General features: G+C 44.0%; 1 protein-coding gene across 1 annotated transcript in view; it reads left to right on the top strand.

Annotated features, from left to right (window-relative positions):
* The window catches only part of LOC132818569 (uncharacterized), a 35,461-nt gene extending 21,344 nt beyond the window's left edge, over nucleotides 1-14,117 (top strand). Inside the window, exons 4-8 of the mRNA XM_060829626.1 lie at nucleotides 661-794; nucleotides 4,557-4,659; nucleotides 6,817-6,906; nucleotides 12,072-12,219; nucleotides 13,978-14,117. Coding sequence (XP_060685609.1) covers nucleotides 661-794; nucleotides 4,557-4,659; nucleotides 6,817-6,906; nucleotides 12,072-12,219; nucleotides 13,978-13,997 — 495 coding nt within the window. The 3' untranslated portion in view covers nucleotides 13,998-14,117. The remainder of the gene's footprint in view (nucleotides 1-660; nucleotides 795-4,556; nucleotides 4,660-6,816; nucleotides 6,907-12,071; nucleotides 12,220-13,977) is intronic.
* The last annotated feature ends 5,753 nt before the right edge of the window (nucleotides 14,118-19,870 follow it).

The following is a 19,870-nucleotide window of genomic DNA, read 5'->3' as shown; positions in this document are numbered from 1 at the left end:
CTGCTTCCTCTGGAAGGTATGTTTGGGCCCTTGGATACTGAGGAGGAAGGAGGTAAATGGGCAGGTGTTACACCTTTGGCAGTTGCAAGGTAAGGTGCCGTGAGTGAGTGGAGGTGTTGGGAGTGATGGAAGAATGGACCAGGGTGTCCCTGAGGGAACGATCCCAGCAGAAGGTGGATAAGGGAGGGGAGGGGAAGGGAATATGTGGCTGGTGGTGGCATCTTGTTGAAGGTGGCAGAAATGGCAGCTGATCATCAGGATTTGTTCTCACTGTTTGGAAACCAGCATTGAAGCATCCTATCTCTAACTTCCTCCAGCCCCGACACCTCTCCCTATCTCTGTAACCTCCTCCAGTTCCTATCGTTGTAACTTCCTTTAGCAAACATTCCTCTGGTATCTCTGTGCTTTTCCAGTCTGGCCTTTTTCTCCTCTTTAACATGTTAATTAATAACTCACTTTTTTGGCTCTGTATTTGATTTCTTCTATTATTTTATCTTTTTGTTCAATGTTACATTTTTTGTGTGATTACAAGCCTGCAAAATGCTGCAGCATGTTTTACTAAAGGTGCTGCATAGATATGAATTGTTGTTTTGGTGTGAATAAGCACTTTGATCTCTCACTGAAAAGGAATCCCTGATGGTGCTTTTACTTCTCACACAGACTTCGACTTGGCAGAGTGAGTTGGACAATCTCAGAACTCTACTCTCTACCATCAACAACATCCTTGCCCATCACTCTCCGGTGCTGATCATTCAGCGATGGAGCCGTGGATTCTTGACAAGAAGGAAGTTGAGGTGTTGATTAACTTGGACCTAATCAGGTGTACCCTAGAACTCTGTGGGAAGCTAGGGATGTGGTTTCTGGGCCACTTGCTGAGATATTTGTATCATTGATAGTCACGGGTGAGGTACCAGAAGACTGGAGGTTGGCTGATGTGGTGCCACTGTTTAAGAAAGGTGATAAGAAAAAGCCAGGGAACTATAAACTGGTGAGCCTGACATCGGTGGTGGACAAGTTGTTGGAGGGAATCCTGAGGGTCAGAATTTACATGTATTGGAAAGGCAAAGACTGATTAGGGATAGTCTACCTGGCTTTGTGTGTGGGAAATCATATCTCACCGAGTTTTTTGAAGAAATAACAAAGAAGATTAATGATGGCAATGTTATAGACGTGATCTATATGGACTTCAGTAAGACGTTTAACAAGGTTCCTCATGGGAGACTGGTTAGCAAGGTTAGATCTCACGAATTACATGGAGAACTAGCCATTTGGATTCAGGACTGGTTCAAAGGTAGACCGTAAAGGGTGGTGGTGGAGGGTTATTTTCAGACTGGAGGCCTGTGACCAGTAGTGTGCCACAAGGATTGGTGCTGGGTCCACTACATTTTGTCATTATATAAATGATTTGGATATGTACATTAGGAGATATGGTAAATAAGTTTGCAGATGACACCAAAATTGGAGGTGTAGTGGACAGAGAAGAGGGTTACCTCAGATTACAACAGGATCTTGATCAGATGGGCTAATGGGCTGAGGAATGGCAGATAAAGTTTAATTTAGATAAATGTGAGGTGTTGCATTTTGGGAAAGCAAATCTTAGCAGGACTTATACACTTAATGGAAAGGTCATAGGGAGAGTTGCTGAACAAAGAGACCTTGGAGTGCAGGTTCATAGCTCCTTGAAAGTAGAGTCGCAGGTAGATAGGATAGTGAAGAAGGCATTTGATATGCTTTCCTTTATTGGTCAGAGTATTGAATACAGGAGTTGGGAGGTCATGTTGCAGCTGTACAGGACATTGGTTAGGCCACTTTTGGAATATTGTGTGCAATTCTGGTCTCCTTCCTTTCGGAAGGATGATGTGAAAATTGAAAAGGTTCAGAAAAGATTTACAAGGAGATTGCCAATTTGGAGGATTTGAGCTGTAGGGAGAGGTTGAATAAGCTGGAGCTGTTTTCCCTGGAGGGTCAGAGGCTGAGGGACGACTTTATAAAGGTTTATAAAATCATGAGGGGCATGGATAGGTAAATAGACAAGGTCTTTTCCCTGGGGTGGGGGAGTCCTGAACTAGAGGGGCATAGGTTTAGGATGAGAGGGAAAAGATATAAAAGAGACCTAAGGGGCAACTTTTTCACGCAGAGGGTGGTGTGTGTATGGAATGAGCTGCCAGAGGAAGTCCTGGAGGCTGGTACAATTGCAACATTTAAAGGCATCTGGATGGGTATATGAATAGGAAGGGCTTAGAGAGATATGGGCCAAGTGCTGGCAAATGGGACTAGATTAGTTTAGGATATCTGGTGGGCATGGATGAGTTGGACCCAAGGGTCTGTTTCTATGCTGTATATCTCTATGACTCTATAACTTCCAAGTGAGTACCCATAATTCCTGTGCTCAAAGACCCATACTGACTTAACATTCACCAACAACAGTGCTTTTAAAATTCTCATCCTTGTGTTCAAATATATTCATGGCTTCTCCCCTCCCTACCTTTGCAAATATTTCTAATTCTGGTCTGCAACACATCCCTGATTTTTTATGCTCTCTGATTAGTGACCATACCTTCAGCTGTCTGGACTCTGAGCTTCATCAGTCTCTCCACCTCTCCATTTTTCCATTCTGACATTCCAAAAAACCCATGCTGTTATGTTTCCTGATGTTAGCACCCTGACTGCTACATGGTTACCAAAAATGTTTTGAAACTTTTTATCTACGTTCAATGTCATAAATAATTACAAGTCATCCTTTCACACACTTTCTTGAACCCACATCACCGATACATAGATGATGTGTTCATTTGGTTTGATTTCCATTTTATGGAATCATAGAATCCCTACAGTGTGAAAACAGACCCTTCGGCCCAACAAGTCCACACTGACCTTCCGAAGAGTAACCCATCCAGACCCATTCCCCTACATTTACCCCTGACTAATGCACCTAACCTACACATCCCGGGACGCTATGGGCAATTTAGCATGGCAAATCCACCTTACCTGCACATCTTTGGATTGAGGGAGACGTGGGGAGAAAGTGCAAATTCCACACAGACAGTTGCCTGAAGTTGAAATCAAACCCTGGAGCTGTGAGTGATGCTGGAAAAGCACAGCAGGTCAGGCAGCGTCCGAGGAGCAGGATCTGCAGTTCTTGATTTTACCTGGAGCTGTGAGGCAGCAGTGCTAACTACTGAGCCATCGTGTCACCCCTTCCTGGGATCTTGGCTGTGTACAATGTACTGCTTCATTCACTAATGTTCAAAACAGTGACTGCACTCCAGAGAGGGGTGGGTGTGAACTGCCTTTGAGTGAACCACTATTTCGGACATTGGCAATGCAAATCTTTTCACTTATTTTCAGTAACAAGACACTGTTGAACAATGTACTGGAGCAGATTCACCATCACCCCCCCCAGTTCTGTATCCCCGATCTACATTGACATTCTCTTAAATGTCCCGAATGTATCTGACTTTACTACCACTGTACACCCACCACTCTCTGTGTAAGGAACCTGCCTCTGACATCTCCCCTAAACCTTCCTCCAATCACATTAAAATTAAGCCCCCTCGTAATAGCCATTTCTACCCTGGGAAAATGTCTCTGACTATCCACTGTGTCTATGCCTCTCAACCTCTATCAAGTCACCTCTCATCCTTTTTCTCTCCAATGAGAAACGCTGTAGCTCCCTCCATCTTTCTTCATAAGACATGCCCTCCAGTCCAGGCAGCATCCTGGCACAGGTACACAATCCTTTATCTGAAACTCTCGGGGCCAACATGTTTTCGGAATTCAGAATTTTTCGGATTTTGGAATAAAATGACAGTTTCTTCGTCAAACACAGCTTCTTGTGGGATCTCTTGCCATCATGTAGTACGGAGTTCTGGTTTGAGGTGTGATGAGAAACAAGGTTCTCCTTTAGAGCAGGAAGAAAGTCTGGGCTTGGTGGATGGGAAGTCCAAAGCCTCAGTGACAATGTTGAATCTCCACATGTCACCTTGGGAAGTAGCTGGCCAACATTATGCATGAGATTCAGACCTTCCACTGTCAGCACCTGCAACTTTTATTGATCCTTTGTTCCATCACCAAACTCACCATACAGATACAGATTCTTTGGTTTATCCTTGAATATTTATGTTTGAAAGAGCTAGCCAATTAATCCCAATCTCCGGTATCCATTGCCTTGCAACTTTTTATTTTCAATTATTTCGCCAGTTCCCATGTGAAAGTTCTGATTGAATCTGCTCCCACCGCCCTTTCAGACAGCACCTTCCAGATCCCAACAACTCACAGTGTAAAACAATCCCCCTCACCTCCCCCTCTGGGGCTTTTACTGATTCATTTCATCCTGCATAGCATCTGCTTCCTGAAACAGCTTCTCCCAATTGATCGAACAAAATGCTTTGTAATTCTGAGCACCTTAATTGGATCACCCTTCAACTCCTCTGCTCAGAGGAGAATGATCCCAGCTTCTCTCATCATTGTTTTCTCTTTTTATTAACACCTGGACTTTGAAGTAACCAGTACCAAGTCACTAACATTACAGTTGTTCACATTTTATTTTATGAAAGCAGTGCCCCAGATGCATATAACAGTCAACATCTGCCAAGAAAGACACTGAATGTACAGTTATGCAGCCGTGGCATCCATGTACTGCAAGATGGCAGTGTGTGGGTGAGTCAGCGTTGCACTTTTTATACCACACAAACTAATATTATCTTGACACATGACACTATATATCTGAGCACTGGCTGGGACTGTGTATCAGAGAACCGGGTGGGACTGTGTATCATACAGAGTACTGAGTGGCACAGTGTAACAGCACTGAGTGGGACTGTGTATCAGAGTACTGGGTGAGACTGTGTAAGAGCACTGGGTGGGACTGTGTATCAGCACTGGGTGGGACTGCGTAACAGAGTACCAGGTGGGACTGTGTATTAGCACTGGTTGGGACTGTGTAACAGCACTGGGTGGGACTGTGTATCACAGTACTGATGGGACTGTGTAACAGCACCGTGTGGGAATGTGTATCAGAGTACTGGTGGGACTGTGTATCAGCACCGTGTGGGAATGTGTATCAGAGTACTGGATGGGACTGTGTATCAGAGCACGAGGTGGGACTGTGTATCAGAGCACTGAGTGGGACTGTGTATCAGCACTGGGTGGAAGTGTGCATTGAAGTACTGTGTAGGACTGTGTATCAGAGTAGTGGGTGAGACAGTGTATCAGAGTAGTGGGTGAGACAGTGTATCAGAGTAGGGAGTGAGACAGTGTATCAGAGTACTGGGTGGGACTATGTATCAACACTGGGTGTATTTATACTGGGTGGGACTGTGTATCTGCATTGGGCAGGAATCTGTAACAGCATTGGAAGGGACTGTGTATCAGAGCACTGGGTAGGATTGTGTATCAGCACTGGATGGAAGTGTGCATTGAAGCACTGGGTGGGAGTGTGTATCAGCACTGGGTGGGACTGTGTATCAGAGTACTGGGTGAAACTGTCTATCAACACTAGGTGAGACTGTGTAACAGCACTGGGTGGGACTGTGTATCTGAGCACTGGGTGGGACTGAGTCTCAGAACACTGGGTGGGACTGAGTCTCAGAACACTGGGTGGGACTGTGAATCAGCACCGTGTGGGACTGTGTATCAGAGTACTGGATGAGACTGTGCAACAGCACCATGTGGGACTGTGTATCAGCACTGGGTGGGACTATGTATCATACAGAGTACTGGGTGGGACTGTGTAATAGCACTGGGTAGGACTGTGTATCAGAGCACCGAGTGGGACTGTGTATCAACACTGGATGGGACTGTGGATCAGAGTAGTGGGTAAGACAGTGTATCAACTCTTGGTGTGACTGTGTATTTATATCGGTTGGGATTGTGTATCCGAGCACTGGGTGGAACCGTGTATCAGAGCACTGGGTGGGACCGTGTATCAGAGTACTGGGTGGGACTGTATCTGAGCACTGGGTAGGACTGTGTATCAGCACTGGGTGGAAGTGTATATCGGAGTACTGGTTGGGACTGTGTCTCTGAGCACTGAGATGCATCCTGTTCAGTTCCAGATCCAATTCCATGGTTGTGTCTGTGGGAATTGATTCTGTTTACTTATCACAATCAGCACAGCTGGTAGAGCTGGGACACAGCTCAGGAAATGCACCAGGTTTTATTCAGAGAGCTGTTAGTGCTGTTAAACTGTTAGGCTTAGGGTTAGCTTCTCATCAGCAACTTCAGAAAGAGCATGGAGACAGTAGCTTTATAAAGAGCAAGAGTGAACATAAGAATGGGGACAACAGCCTCATAAAGTTAGAATTATATCTTACTGGCCATAGAACCATAGAATCCTACAATGTAGAAGTACCATTCGGCCCATCAAGTCTGCACAGCCCATCTGAAGAGCATCCCACCCAGACTTGGCCTCCTAATCCCACATTTACCATGGCTAACCCATCTAGCCTACACATCCCTGAACACTACAGAGAGTTTCAGCATGGCCAATCCACATAGCCTGCACATCATTGGACTCCTCTGAGGGAGGAGTCGGAGAATACGCATGCAGACACGGGGAGAATGTGCAAACTCCACACAGACAAGACTGGACTCAAACCGAGGTCTCTGGCACTGTGAGGCAGCAGTGCCAACCATGAGCCACCTCACTGCCCTTGTTTAATTAACTGTCATTACAAATGGATTGGAAAATTACAAAATTGAGCCCAGTGTTAATCTTCAGAGATTTTCAAACTGTCTGGGGATGATTTGTTATGTAGATTAATTTAATTGTCAATGTGTTCAGTAAGTAACGAAACTGTCTTGTTGATGAACCAGGTCGCAGGGAGCAGAGGTAAAGAGGATGGCCAGTGCAATTCTGTCCAGTTACAGATAGATGAAAACAAGCTGCAGATTGATTTGCTGGAGGTATGTCTGATTACTCAAGCTATTTCTGTCTGTGCTGGCTGATAGCAGGAGAGTTTTAATGATAAGATGGGACCCAATATCCGTGCCAAGAGCACCCCCTGGTGGGCAGTAAGGGTGCTATTCAACAGCCATTGGCCTCAGGTTCAGTATAACAGCCTGAGCTGGTGACATTGCAGTGTTGGCAGTGCCACTGCACCCTGCAGTTACAAGGAGAGCGTGAGGCATGCTCACTGTGAGGCAGGAGCGTTTTATTCTGGGTCAGAGTCAAGCAGAACTGCCTTGTAGTTTGGACAGTGGAGGACCACCAATAGGCTTAGGGTTAGCTTCTCATCAGCAACTTCAGAAAGAGCATGGAGACAGTCGCTTTATAAAGAGCAAGAGAGAACACGAGAATGGGGACAGCAGCCTCATAAAGAGCAAAATAGAGTGGGACAGCAATAATCCATAAAGTTAAAAATCACACAACACCAGGTTATAGTCCACAACCACCTGGGTGAAGGAGCAGCTCCGAAAGCTAGAACTATAATCTGGTGTTGTGTGAATTTTAACTTTGTACACCCCAGTCCAACACTGGCATCTCCAAATCATAATCCATAAAGCTGGGAGAGAGAGTGTGGGGACAGTGCTTCTCAAACAGTGTGAGAGCACAGGGACAGCATCATCAGAGAGAGTGAGAGGGTGGAGACAGCAGTTTCATAAAGAACAGGAAAGAGCACAGGGACAGAGAGGGAATTGGGGACAGCAGCTCCAATAAAGAGCAGGAGGGAGAAAGCAGGAACACGATTAGATTACATTAGATTCCCTACAGTATGGAAACAGGCCCTTCGGCCCAACGAGTCCACACCTACCCTCCAAATAGCAACACACCCAGACCCATTCCCCTACTCTATATTTCCCCCAGACTAACGCACCTAACATTATGGATAATTTAGCATGACCGGTTCACCTAACCTGCACATCTTTGGATTGTGGGAGGAAACCAGAGCACCCGGAGGAAACACACGCAGACACGGGGAGAATGTGCAAACTCCACACAGTCACCCAAGGCAGGAATTGAACCCACGTCCCTGGTGCTGTGAGGCAACAGTGCTGCTAACCACTGAGCCACCGTACTAAGATGGAGGGAGATTGGGAACAGAGCTTCTCAAACAACATTAGAGAGAGGGTCAGTAGCTTCATGAAGAGGAGATTGGAAGTGCCTGAGAAGGGCAGTCACAGTTGGAGATCATACCCAGCAGCAGAAAGTCCCTTTAACCTGTTTCTATCTGTCAGAGCTGAAATACAATGTAATCATAGGTAATTGATGAATGTATCTTCCACATCTCATTTGATTGACCAAGTGGTTTATTCAGGAAATATTATTACATCTGAGGAAGTATAAGCAGCTCAGGGCCAAGTTAAAAAGAAGAACCAAAAATTAATAATCTCCTGATTACCACCTGGACCACTTGCAAATTGAAGTAAGGCAAATAGATTAGAGCAGTAAACGTACGGCTCAAAGATTGATCTGAGAGCAATGGGCTCTGATCCATTGGGCTCTGGCACTAGTCTTGGGGTAAGGGAGAGTTTTTCCACTGGGTCAAACTTTACTTGAGCCATGCTGAGACCACTGTCTCGGCAAATTATATAACTCGAGTTGTAGATAAAGCTTTAAACTGATTTTCAGTTGAAGTTTCAGTTGAAGAGAAGTTAAAAAATTCAAAAAGAACGGAGAGAGCAGAGGTGCAGAATAGTGAACAGAAGGGTAGTAATCAAAGTGGGAGAGGAAAGGGCAGAACCTATAAGCAGAAAAATGAAGCAGAAATGAGAACGGGAGAGAATACTGAATGGTAAAACGTCAAAGCTTAGGGCTCTTTATCTGAACGTTGCAGTATTTGTAACAAGATAGATGAATTGATGGCTGAAAGAATGAGAATTACTTGATAGCTGTTACAGAGACATGGTTGCAAGGTGACCAAATTTAGGAACTCAATATTTTATGTTCTGGAAGAAGACACAAAATGAAACAGGAAGTGGGATAGCTTTGTTCGTAAGGAAGGTATTAGTGCAATACGATGAGCAATGATAGAGGTGCAATAGATCCTGATGTGACATCAGTTTGGGTGGAATAGGAAGGGAAAGATGTTACAGAATAGAGTTTCTCCCTAGTTTTTTATGTTTCTATGAGTCATCTATAGGTCCCTGAAGAGTTGCCTCACTTCAGCACAATGTGTAAATCAGGAAACAATCGAGGCAAGTTGAAACATAGACAATTGGAGCAGGAACAGGCCATTCAGCTCTTGGAGCCTGCTCCTCCATTCAATATGATCATGTCTGATTATCTAACTCATGCCCCTGTTCCCACTTTCTCCCCATACCCTTCCATCCCTTTAGCCGTAAGAACTACATCTAAATCCTTCTTAGAAACATTCAGTGTTGTAGCCTCAACCACTTTCTGTGGCAGAGAATTCCACAGGTTCCCCACTGTCTGGGTGAAGAACGATTTTCCTCATCTCAATCTTAAATCCTTGTCCTTGTCCTTGAACAGGGACCCCCTGGTTCTGGATTTCCCACTTTTTGGGAGCAACCTTCCTATACTTACCCTGGCTAGTCCTGTTAGAATTGTATAGGTGACTTCACCTGATGAAAGAGCGGCACTCCAAAAGCTTGTTATTTTAAATAAACCTGTGGGACTATACCCTGGTGTCATGTGACTTCTGACTTTGTCCAGTGAATTTAGTCCTAACTGATCCGGTCTGTCTTCATGGAGAGACATTCCAAAGATAACAAGTAAGAAAGGTGCTGATGGGAGAAAAGATCTTCTGCCTCTGTCACAAGGAACAAAGTAATTAACAAACTAAAGGCAGACAAGTCCCCAGGAGCTGAGGGTCTACATCCAAGGATTTTAAAGGAAGCAGCTGCAGAAATAGTGGAACCATTGGTTGAAATATTCCAGAACTCACTAAATTCCTGGAGGGTTCCAGCAGACTGGAAAACTGCTCATGAGACACCCTCTGTTCAAGAAGGGAGGGGGAGTGAAAGAAGGAAACATTGGTGAGTTAATCAAATATCTGTGGTTTGTAAAAAAGGTTGGAATTCATTATTAAGGAATAAATAGCACAACATTTAGAAAAGCTTAATGTAATCAAACAGAGTCACCATGGTTGTGTGGAAGGGAAATCATGGCTGAGTTTTTTGAGGATATTACAGTTTATAAGGGGGGACCAGTAGATGTAGTGAATTTGCATTTTCCATAAGGCCTTTGTTAAGATGCCTCATAAAATGTAAGGTGGGAACTCAGTGTATTGGGGGTAATGGAATACCATGGAATTGATTGGTTCACAAACAGAAGACAGATCAGGTTTAATGGATCTTTTTCAGGTTAGAAAAACATAACCAGTGGGGTTCCAGAAGGGTCAATCTTGGGGACTCAATTATTTATGATCTATATTAATGTCTTGAAAAACAAGCTAGGGTATAATGCATCCACATTTGCTGATGATATAATAGGTGGGAAGGCATATTTTGATCAGGACATAAGGAATCTGTAAGGGAATATACATTGAGTGATTGGGTAAAAACATGGCAGATGGATGTTGGAAAGCATGAGGTCATGTATTTTAATAGGAAGAATCAAAAGGCAGACATTATTTAAATGAAGAAAGACTCCGAAAAAGTTCAGCAAAGAAGGATTTGAATGTTCTTGTGCAAGAAAGACAAGAAGTTATCATTTAGGTGCAGCGAGAGATTGAGGCAAAATAGGGAGGTCTTCTAAAACTATACAAGGCGCTGGTCAGAAACATACACAGAGAATACTGGAGAAACTCAGTGGGTCTGACAGTATCTGTGGGGAGAGAAACTGAGTTAATGTTTCGAGTCAAGTAAGGCTTCTTCAGATCATTAGTCAGACCACAGCTGGAATACTGTGAACAGTTCTGGTCAAGTGAGATGTTGGTTTTTATTGTGATTGGGGTTGGAGTTTAAAAATAGGGAGTCTTGTTAAAACTGACGAAGAAATTGATGAGGCTGCACCTGAAGTACAGTGTACAGTTTGGTCCCACATTTAAGAAAGTATATACTCGCATTGGAGGCTGTTTAAAAAAGATATGCTGATTCTTGCGATGAAAGGATTGACTTGATAAGAACATGTAAACAAGTTCGGTCTTTATTGATTAGAGTTTAGAAGAATGAGGGGTAATCTTATTCAAAATTACACGATACTAAAGGGGCTTGACAGGGTGGATATTGAGAAGCTGTTACCACTGGTGGGGGATTGTCATGTTTACTGGACAAGGGGCATTAATTTGAAACTGAGATATAGAGTAATATAGAGTATTACAGATGTACAGCACAGAAACAACCCGTCCATGCCGACCAGATATTCCAACCTAATCTAGTCCCACCTGCCAGCACCCGGCCCATATCCCTCCAAACCCTTCCTATTCATATACCCATCCTGATGCCTCTTAAATGTTGCAATTTAAGAGGCCTCCACCAGTTCCTGTGGCAGCTCATTCCATACACGTACCACCCTCTGCATGAAAAGGTTGACCTTAGGTCTCTTTTAAATCTTTCCCCTCTCACCCTAAACCTATGCCCCTCTAGTTCTGGACTCCCCCACTCAGGGAAAAATACTTCATCTATTTCTTAGAAAGTATTTCTTCTCTAAGGGCGTGATGAATTTCTTGAATTCTTGACCCCAGAGAGTTGTGGAGGCCAGCTCACTGCAAATATTTAAGGAGGTAGATTGATCTTTGAAATCCTGGGGAGTTCAGGCCTCTGATTATATTGCATGAAAGAGAAGTTGAGGTCTGGGCATGATCTTGTTGAATGGTGGTGCAGGCTTGAAGGGCCAGATGGCTGACTCCTGCTGCTAGTTTTTTGTTGTTGTTATGATCAGTGTGAGAAGCTGGTTTTAATGCTCCTGCATCTGACCTGGATTGAGACTTCAGTGCAATGATGTCACTTTTGATGAGCGACTTGGACCTGAAACAGCCATCTGTCCTCTCTGCTGTGAGGCTGCTCCAACTCCAGGTACAGCTCCTCCTTGCTTCAGATTGCAAGCATTTATTTTCTCCTTCTATTTTATACTCAGCTGTAAATGTTACTTTGATTAGTTTTGGAATAGAATTCAGTATTCAATTCGATATTGAATAACCTATTCACATTACATTCTGTTTGTTTAGGATCGATGTGAAGCTAATGAAATAACTTCTGGCCTTTACCCACCTATTTCACAGTGGAAAATGGAGAACACTCCAAACCTTAAGCCTAACAAAAGCAATGCTTTCCAGCCTAGGACATTTAGACAACCAGTGTTTGACCCTAATTCAGGTAACATTGACTTACAAGAGCATACCCATCTGGCCCATTCACACATATAGTGCAGTGTTTCAGGCATGACACTGCACAATACATCCCAGCCCTTTTAAAGAATAATCACTCTCTGAATGTGAACCTCACTGGCTGGGCCAGCATTTATTCCCCATCCCTAGGTGGCCTTGGGAAGGTGGTGGTGAGCTGCCGCCTTGAATCACTGCAGTCCACCTGCAGAGCCACAATGGTATTAGAGATGAGGATTTTGAACCAGCCAGTCTGAAGGAACAGCGATATATTTCCAAGTTATGAGTTGCTTAAAGGGGAACTTGCAGAGGTGGTATTCCTACGTATCTTGCAATTGTCTTTCTAGATCAAACTGGTTGTGAGTTTAGAAGGTGCTGTCTGAGGATCTTTGGTGGATTTCTGCAGTACATCTTGTAAATAGTACCCACTACTGCTACTGAGCGTTGGTGGTGGAGGGAGTGGATGTTTTTGTATGTGATGTCAATCAAACAGGTTGCTTTGTCAAGCTTATTGTTGGAGCTGCACCCATCCTGGCACATTGGGAGTATTCTATCACACTCCTGAGTTGTGGCTTGTAGTGTTATTAATTCTGGAGCCAGATGGTGAATAAGAAAACCAGACACCAATTTTAATAACAGATTTATTACAGAATGCAATGTTACAAATGTCAAACTCCTTCCTAACTAACAGTCAGTGTCCCAGACATCTCTCCTTACATTCCTTTTTAAGCTATGAAGCATTGGCCACATGATCAGTTAAATTTAAAGGGGCTCTTTTATGCTCCTTCAACCAAAAACCCTGCTTAAGGTAATAAAACGATCAGTGTCCTTAGTGCCCACTTGCCCACTATGTCAATAATCGTTAACCTGAATAATACAAATAAAGTACCATTCTCAGATGGTGGTCAGGTTTTGAGGAGTTAGGAGGTATGTTACTCGCTGCAGAATTTGAAGCCGCTGACCTGCTCTTGTAGCTGCTACATGCCTATGAAATGTCAGAGATTTCTGTTGGTGGTGAACTAGGCTGTTCGGCCCACTGGTCCCAGGATGTTAATGGTGGGGATTAAAGTGATGACAATGCTGTTAAATGTGGAGGTGAGCTGTTTGAATACTTTTATTAAAGCTGATCATTGTATGGTGCTTGTGTGCCCTGAATATTGAGATGCCACTTTTCAACCTAAGGCTTCAGTTTGTGTAAGTTCTGCTGTCTTGAATCTTCTGAGAGGGACATAAAGATCAAATTGTAAAACTCAAGACCATTCAGAGAAAGAGGTTGCATTTCTGCAGCATCTTTGATTACCCCAGGATGAGCCAAGGCACTCTCCAGCCATTGAAGCATAATTACTGTTATAAAAGTAAGAAATGCAACAACCTACCTGCTCATAGCAAAGTCCCAACAACAGCAATGTGAGAAATGATCAAGGAATGTGTTTTCCTGATGCTGATTCAGGGATAATGCTGGCCAGGACACTAAGGAGAATTGCCTTGATCTTCTTTGAAATAGAGCAATGATATCTTTACTTCCACTGTGAGAGGGCAGACAGTACCCAGTCTAACTCTCTCTGAAATCTCCAAACGTATAACATTTCCTCATCATCACACTGCATCGCAGTGTCAGCCTGGATTGTCTGACGTTGAAGTGGCAATGCTGCCCATTAACCCAGAGCTAGTATATTAGAGGGTGAATAAACTCATACATGTCTCATCACTGCTCACAACAAGTCCACACTGACCCTGACTTATATTGCAGACCGTGCACGTCTTTTATGAATGGCCCAGGCAGAAACAGTATGAGCACTCACTGAAGGAACAAGCCACCATTGTGCTGGTGGTGAAGATATACTTCAACAACTCTGAGAATGCTGCTCTGCAGGTCACAGATATATTGAACAGTACAATAAGTAAATAAAGCTTCACAAATCAGCGCTTGATTTGCAGTTTCAGTTTTTCAAACCCCTTTGCATGATCACATGCCAACTTTCCAGTGTGTCACTTCATACCTGGACAAGCTCCAGAATGCAGAAACGGGCCATTCGGTCCAGCAGCTCTGTGCTGGGGTTTCTGTTCCATAAAACCTCCTCCCACCTGTCTTCCTCACACCCTATCACCACATCCTCCTATTCCTTTATCAACTATTCTCAACTACCCCTGCAGTCAGGAGTTCCACACTCTCACCACTTGCAGTGTAAAGGCCTCTCAAGAATTCTCCTGGATTTATTAGTGACTGTCTTTTGTCACATTTTGTCTAAGCCTATCCCATCAATCTCTTATTTGATTTGAAAGACCTCTATCAGGTCACCCCACAGACTTCTCTTTTTTTCGAGCTAAGACCATAACATGTAGGAGCAGAAGTAGGCCACTCAGCCCATTCAGTCTCTGCCACTCGCTGAGATTCTGGTTGATCTGATAATCCACAAATACCATTTTCCTGCCATTTCTCATGATTCCTTTACTGATTAAAAATCTGTTTCTCTCGGCCTTGAATATACTCAGTGACATTTCATTGACATTCCTCTGCAATAATAAATTGCACAGACTCACTACCCTCTGACAGAAAACAATCATCCTCATCTCTGTATTAAATGGTTGACTAGGCGAAAGTGAGCACTGCAGATGTTGGAGATTAAAATCGAGAGCGTGACACTGGAAAAGCACAGCAGGTCAGGCAGCATCAGAGAAGCAGGAAAATCAACATTTCAGACAAACGCCCTTCATCAGGAATGACGCTGGGAACCTTGGGGTGGAGAGATAAGTGGGACAGGGTGGGACTGGGGGGAAGATAGCTGAGAGTGCAATAGGTGGATGGAGGTGGGGGTAAAGGTGATAGGTCGGAGAGGAGGGTGGTGCAGATAGGTGGGAAGGGAAGATGGGTAGGTAGGACAGGTCATGAGGGCAGTGCTGAGCTGGAAGGTTAGAACTGGGGTGAGGTGGGGGGAGAGGAAATGAGGAAACTGGTGAAATCCACATTGATGCCCTGGGGTTGGAGGGTACGGAGGCGTTCTTCCTCTAGGTGTCGGGTGGTAAGGGAGTGATGATGGAGGAGGCCCAGGAACTGCATGTCCTCAGAGTGGGAGGGGGAGTTATTCTGTCCTCATGACCCATCCCATCTACCCACCTTCCTTCCCACATATCTGCACCACCCTCCTCTCCGACTTATCACCTTTGCCCCCACCTCCATTCACCTATTGCACTCTCAGCTACCTTCTCCCCAGTCCCACCCCCCTCCCCCCCCCCCCCCCCCCCCAACTTATCTCTCATAGAGTCATAGAGATGTGCAGCATGGAAACAGACCCTTCAGTCCAACCCATCCACGCCGACCAGATATCCCAACCCAATATAGTCCCACCTGCAAGCACCCGGCCCATATCCCTCCAAACCCTTCCTATTCATATACCCATCCAAATGCCTCTCAAATGTTGCAATTGTACCAGCCTCCACCACATCCTCTGGTAGCTCATTCCATACATGTACCACCCTCTGTGCGAAGAAATTGCCCCTTAGGTCTCTTTTATATCTTTCCCCTCTCATCCTAAACCTATGCCCTCTAGTTCTGGACTCCCCGACCCCAGGGAAAAGACTTTGTCTATTTATCCTATCCATGCCCCTCATAATTTTGTAAACCTCTATAAGATCACCCCTTGGCCTCCAACGCTCCAGGGAAAACAGCCCCAGCCTGTTCAGCCTCTCCCAATAGCTCAGATCCTCCAACCCTGGCAACATCCTTGTAAATCTTTTCTGAACCCTTTCAAGTTTCACAACATCTTTCCAATAGGAAGGAGACCAGAATTGCATACAATATTCCAACAGTGGCCTAACCAATGTCCTGTATAGCTGCAACATGATCTCCCAACTCCAGTACTCAATACTCTGACCAATAAAGGAAGGCATACCAAACACCTTCTTCACTATCCTATCTACCTGTGATTCCACTTTCAAGGAGCTATGAACCTGCACTCCAAAGTCTCTGTTCAGCAACACTCCCTAGGACGTAACCATTAAGTGTATAAGTCCTGCTAAGATTTGCTTTCCCAAAGTGCAGCACCTCGCATTTATCTCCACCCCTTTGGCTTCCAGTCTCATTCCTGATGAAGGGCTTTTGCCCAAAGCGTCAATTTTCCTTCTCCTCAGATGCTGCCTGACTTGCTGTGCTTTTCCAGCATGACATTCTTGATATTAAATGGCTAACCCTTACTCTGAGATTATGCTGTCCGCTCCTAGACTCTCCCACAAGGGTGAACAACCTTTCCACATCAGATCTATCAAGTTCCCTGAGAAATCTGTATGTTTAATAAGGTCACTGTTTATTCTTCTAAACCTAAATGAGTACAAGCCCAATCTCTTCACTTCTAATACAGTCCTTCCATACATGAGGCCAGCTGAGTGAACCTTCACCAGACTGCCTCCAATGCAAATATATCTTACCTTATATAAGGTGCCCAGAAGTGTTCACAATATTTCAACAGTGGGCTGACTATTTTTGTACTCTATTTTCTTTGAACTATAAGCCAATATTTCATTTGGCTTCCCTATTACCTGATGAATTTGAATGCTATCTTTTGTGATCACCCTCAAATCCATCAGTGCTGCAGTTTCCAGCAAATAAATAATACTTAGTTCATTCATTCTTCCTGCCAAAGGGCATAACCTCATATTTTCCACACAATTTTCCATTATATGCCATCTGTCAAGTTTACCCATTCACTTTACCTGTCTATATTCCTTCATAGACTCTGGATCATCTACAAACTGGGCATTAGTACATTCACTTTCATCTCTGAGTAATTCATACACATTGAAAATAATTGTGGTCCCAGTACTGATCCTGGTGGCCCTTCACTAGTTACAGGCCGACATCCTGGAAATGCTCCTTATACCAACTCTCCGGCTTCTATTGGTTAGCCAATCCTCTATCCATGTTTATTTATTACTGACAGCACCATGGACTCTCAGCTTTATGGTGAGCTAACAAATGCCTTTAGGAAATCCAAATATATTACATCTACTGGTTCCCCCACCCCCACCTCTTATCTATCCTGCTTGGTACTTAGTGTCTTAGAGATGTACAGCATGGAAACAGACTCTTCAGTCCAACTTGTCCATGCTGACCAGATATTCCAATCCAATCTAGTCCCACCTGGCCCCTATGCCTCCAAGCCCTTCCTATTCATATACCCATTCAGATGTCTTTTAAATATTGCAATTGTACTAACTTCCACCACTTCCTTTGGCAGTTCATTCCACACACGCACATCCTCTGCATGGAAAAGGTACCCCTTAGGTCTCTTTTATATCTTTCTTCTCTCAGCCTAAACCTATGCCCTCTAGTTCTAGACTCCCCAAACCCAGGAACTTGTCTATTTACAATATCCATGCCCCTCATGATTTTATAAACCTCTATCAAGTCACCCCTTAGCCTCCAATGCTCCAGGGAAAACAACCCCAGCCTATTCAACGTCTACCTACAGCTCAAATCCTCCAACCCTGTCAACATCTTTGCTAATCTTTTCTGAACCCTTTCAAGTTTCACAACAAATTTCTGATAGGATGGAGACCAGAACTGCACACAATACTCCCAAAATGGCCAAACCAATATCCTGTACAGCCATAACATAACCTCCCAACTCCTGTATCAATACTCTGGCCAATAAAGGAAAGCATACCAAACGCTTTCTTCACTATCCTATCTACCTGCAATTCTACTGTCAAGGAGCAATGAACCTGCACTCCAAGCTCTCCTTGTTCAGGAACACTCTCTTTAAGTGTCCTGACTATTATAAGTCCTGCCAAGATTAGCTTTTCTAAAACTGCAGCACCTTGCATTTATCTAAATTAAACTCTATCTGCCACTCAGCTCATTGGCCCATCTGATCAAGATCCTGTTGGAATCTGAGATAACCTTCTTCACTGTCCACTACACCTCCAATTTTGATATCATCTGCAAACTTACTAACCATACCTCCTACGCTCACATCCAAATCATTTATATAAATGATGAAAAGCAGTTGACCCAGCACTGATCCTTGTGGCACTCCACTGGTCACAGCCCTCCAGTCTGAAAAACAACCCTCCACCACCACCCTCTGTCTTCTACCTTAGAGCCAGTTCTGTATCCAAATGGCGAGTTCTCTCTGTATTCCACAAGATCTAACCTTGCTAACCAGCCTCCCATGGGGAACCTTGTCGAATGCCTTACTGAAGTCCACATAGATCACATCTACCACTCTGCCCTCATCAATCCTTTGTGTTACTTCTTCAAAAAACTCAATCTAGTTTGTGAGACTTGATTTTGCATGCACAAAGCCATGTTGACTATCCATAATTAGTCTTTGCCTTTCCAAAACATGTACAACCTGTCCCTCAGGATTCCCTTCAACAATTGCCCACCATTGACATCAGGCTCACCGCTCTTTAGTTCCCTGGCTTGTCCTTACCACCTTTCCTAAACAGTGGCACCATGTTAGCCAATCTCCAGCCGTCCAGCACCTCACCTGTGACTGTCAATGATACAAATATCTCAGCATGAGCCTCAGCAATCACCTCCATAGTTTCCCATAGAGTTCTTGGGTACGCCTGATCAGGTCCTGGGGATTTATTCACTTTTATGCATTTCAAGACATCCAGCACTTCGTCCTCTGTAATATGGACATTTTTCAAGATGTCACCATCTATTTTCATGCATTTTATATCTTCCATGTCCTTTTCCGCAGTAAATGCTGATGCAAAATACTCGTTTAGTATCTTCTGTGGCTCCACACAAAGGCCACCTTGCTGATCTTTGAGGGGCCCTATTCTCTCCCCAGTTATCCTTTGTCCTTGATGGATTTGTAAAAACCCTTTGGATTCTCCTTAACTCTATTTGCCAAAGCTATCTATGTCCCCTTTTTGCTCTCCTGATTTCCCTCTTAAGTACACTCCTACTGCCTTTATACTCTTCTAACGATTCACTCAATCTATCCTGTCCATACCTTCTTTTTCTAAACCAAACCTTCAATTTCTTTAGTCATCCAGCATTCTCTATACCTACCAGCCTTTCCTTTCACCCGAACAGGAATATATTGTACCTGGACTCTCGTTATTTCTGAAGGCTTACCATTTTACAGCCATCCCTTTACATGTAAACATTTGCCTCCCACCAGCTTTTGAAAATTCTTGCCTAATAACATCAAAATTGGCCTTTCTCCAATTTAGAATTTCAACTTTTAGATCTGGTCTGTCCTTTTCCATCACTATTTTAAAACGAATAGAATTATGGTCGCTGGCCTCAAAGTGCTCCCCCACTGACACCTCAGTCACCTGCCCTGCCTTATTTCCCAAGAGTAGGCCGAGTTTTGCACCTTCTCTAGTAGGTACATCCACATACTGAATCAGAATTTTTTCTTGTAGATACTTAACAAATTCCTCTCCATCTAAACCCTTAACACTATGGCAGTCCCAGTCTATGTTTGGAAAGTTAAAATCCCCTACCCTAACCTTCTTCAAGGAATTCTAATAAGTTTGTCAGGCATGATTCCTCTTCATGAAGCTATGCTGACTCTGCTTGATCATATGTTTTTAAATGCTCTACTCTGTCTATAATAAACTGTAGTAACTTCCCAATGAAGCATTAAGCTAACTGGCCTGTAGTTACCTTTTCTTGCCTCCTT

This window comes from Hemiscyllium ocellatum, chromosome 9 (assembly GCF_020745735.1).
Source record: "Hemiscyllium ocellatum isolate sHemOce1 chromosome 9, sHemOce1.pat.X.cur, whole genome shotgun sequence".
NCBI classification, from domain to species: domain Eukaryota; kingdom Metazoa; phylum Chordata; class Chondrichthyes; order Orectolobiformes; family Hemiscylliidae; genus Hemiscyllium; species Hemiscyllium ocellatum.
The sequence above is the reverse complement of the archived record's forward strand: the minus strand, read 5'-3'. Positions and strand labels throughout refer to the sequence as shown.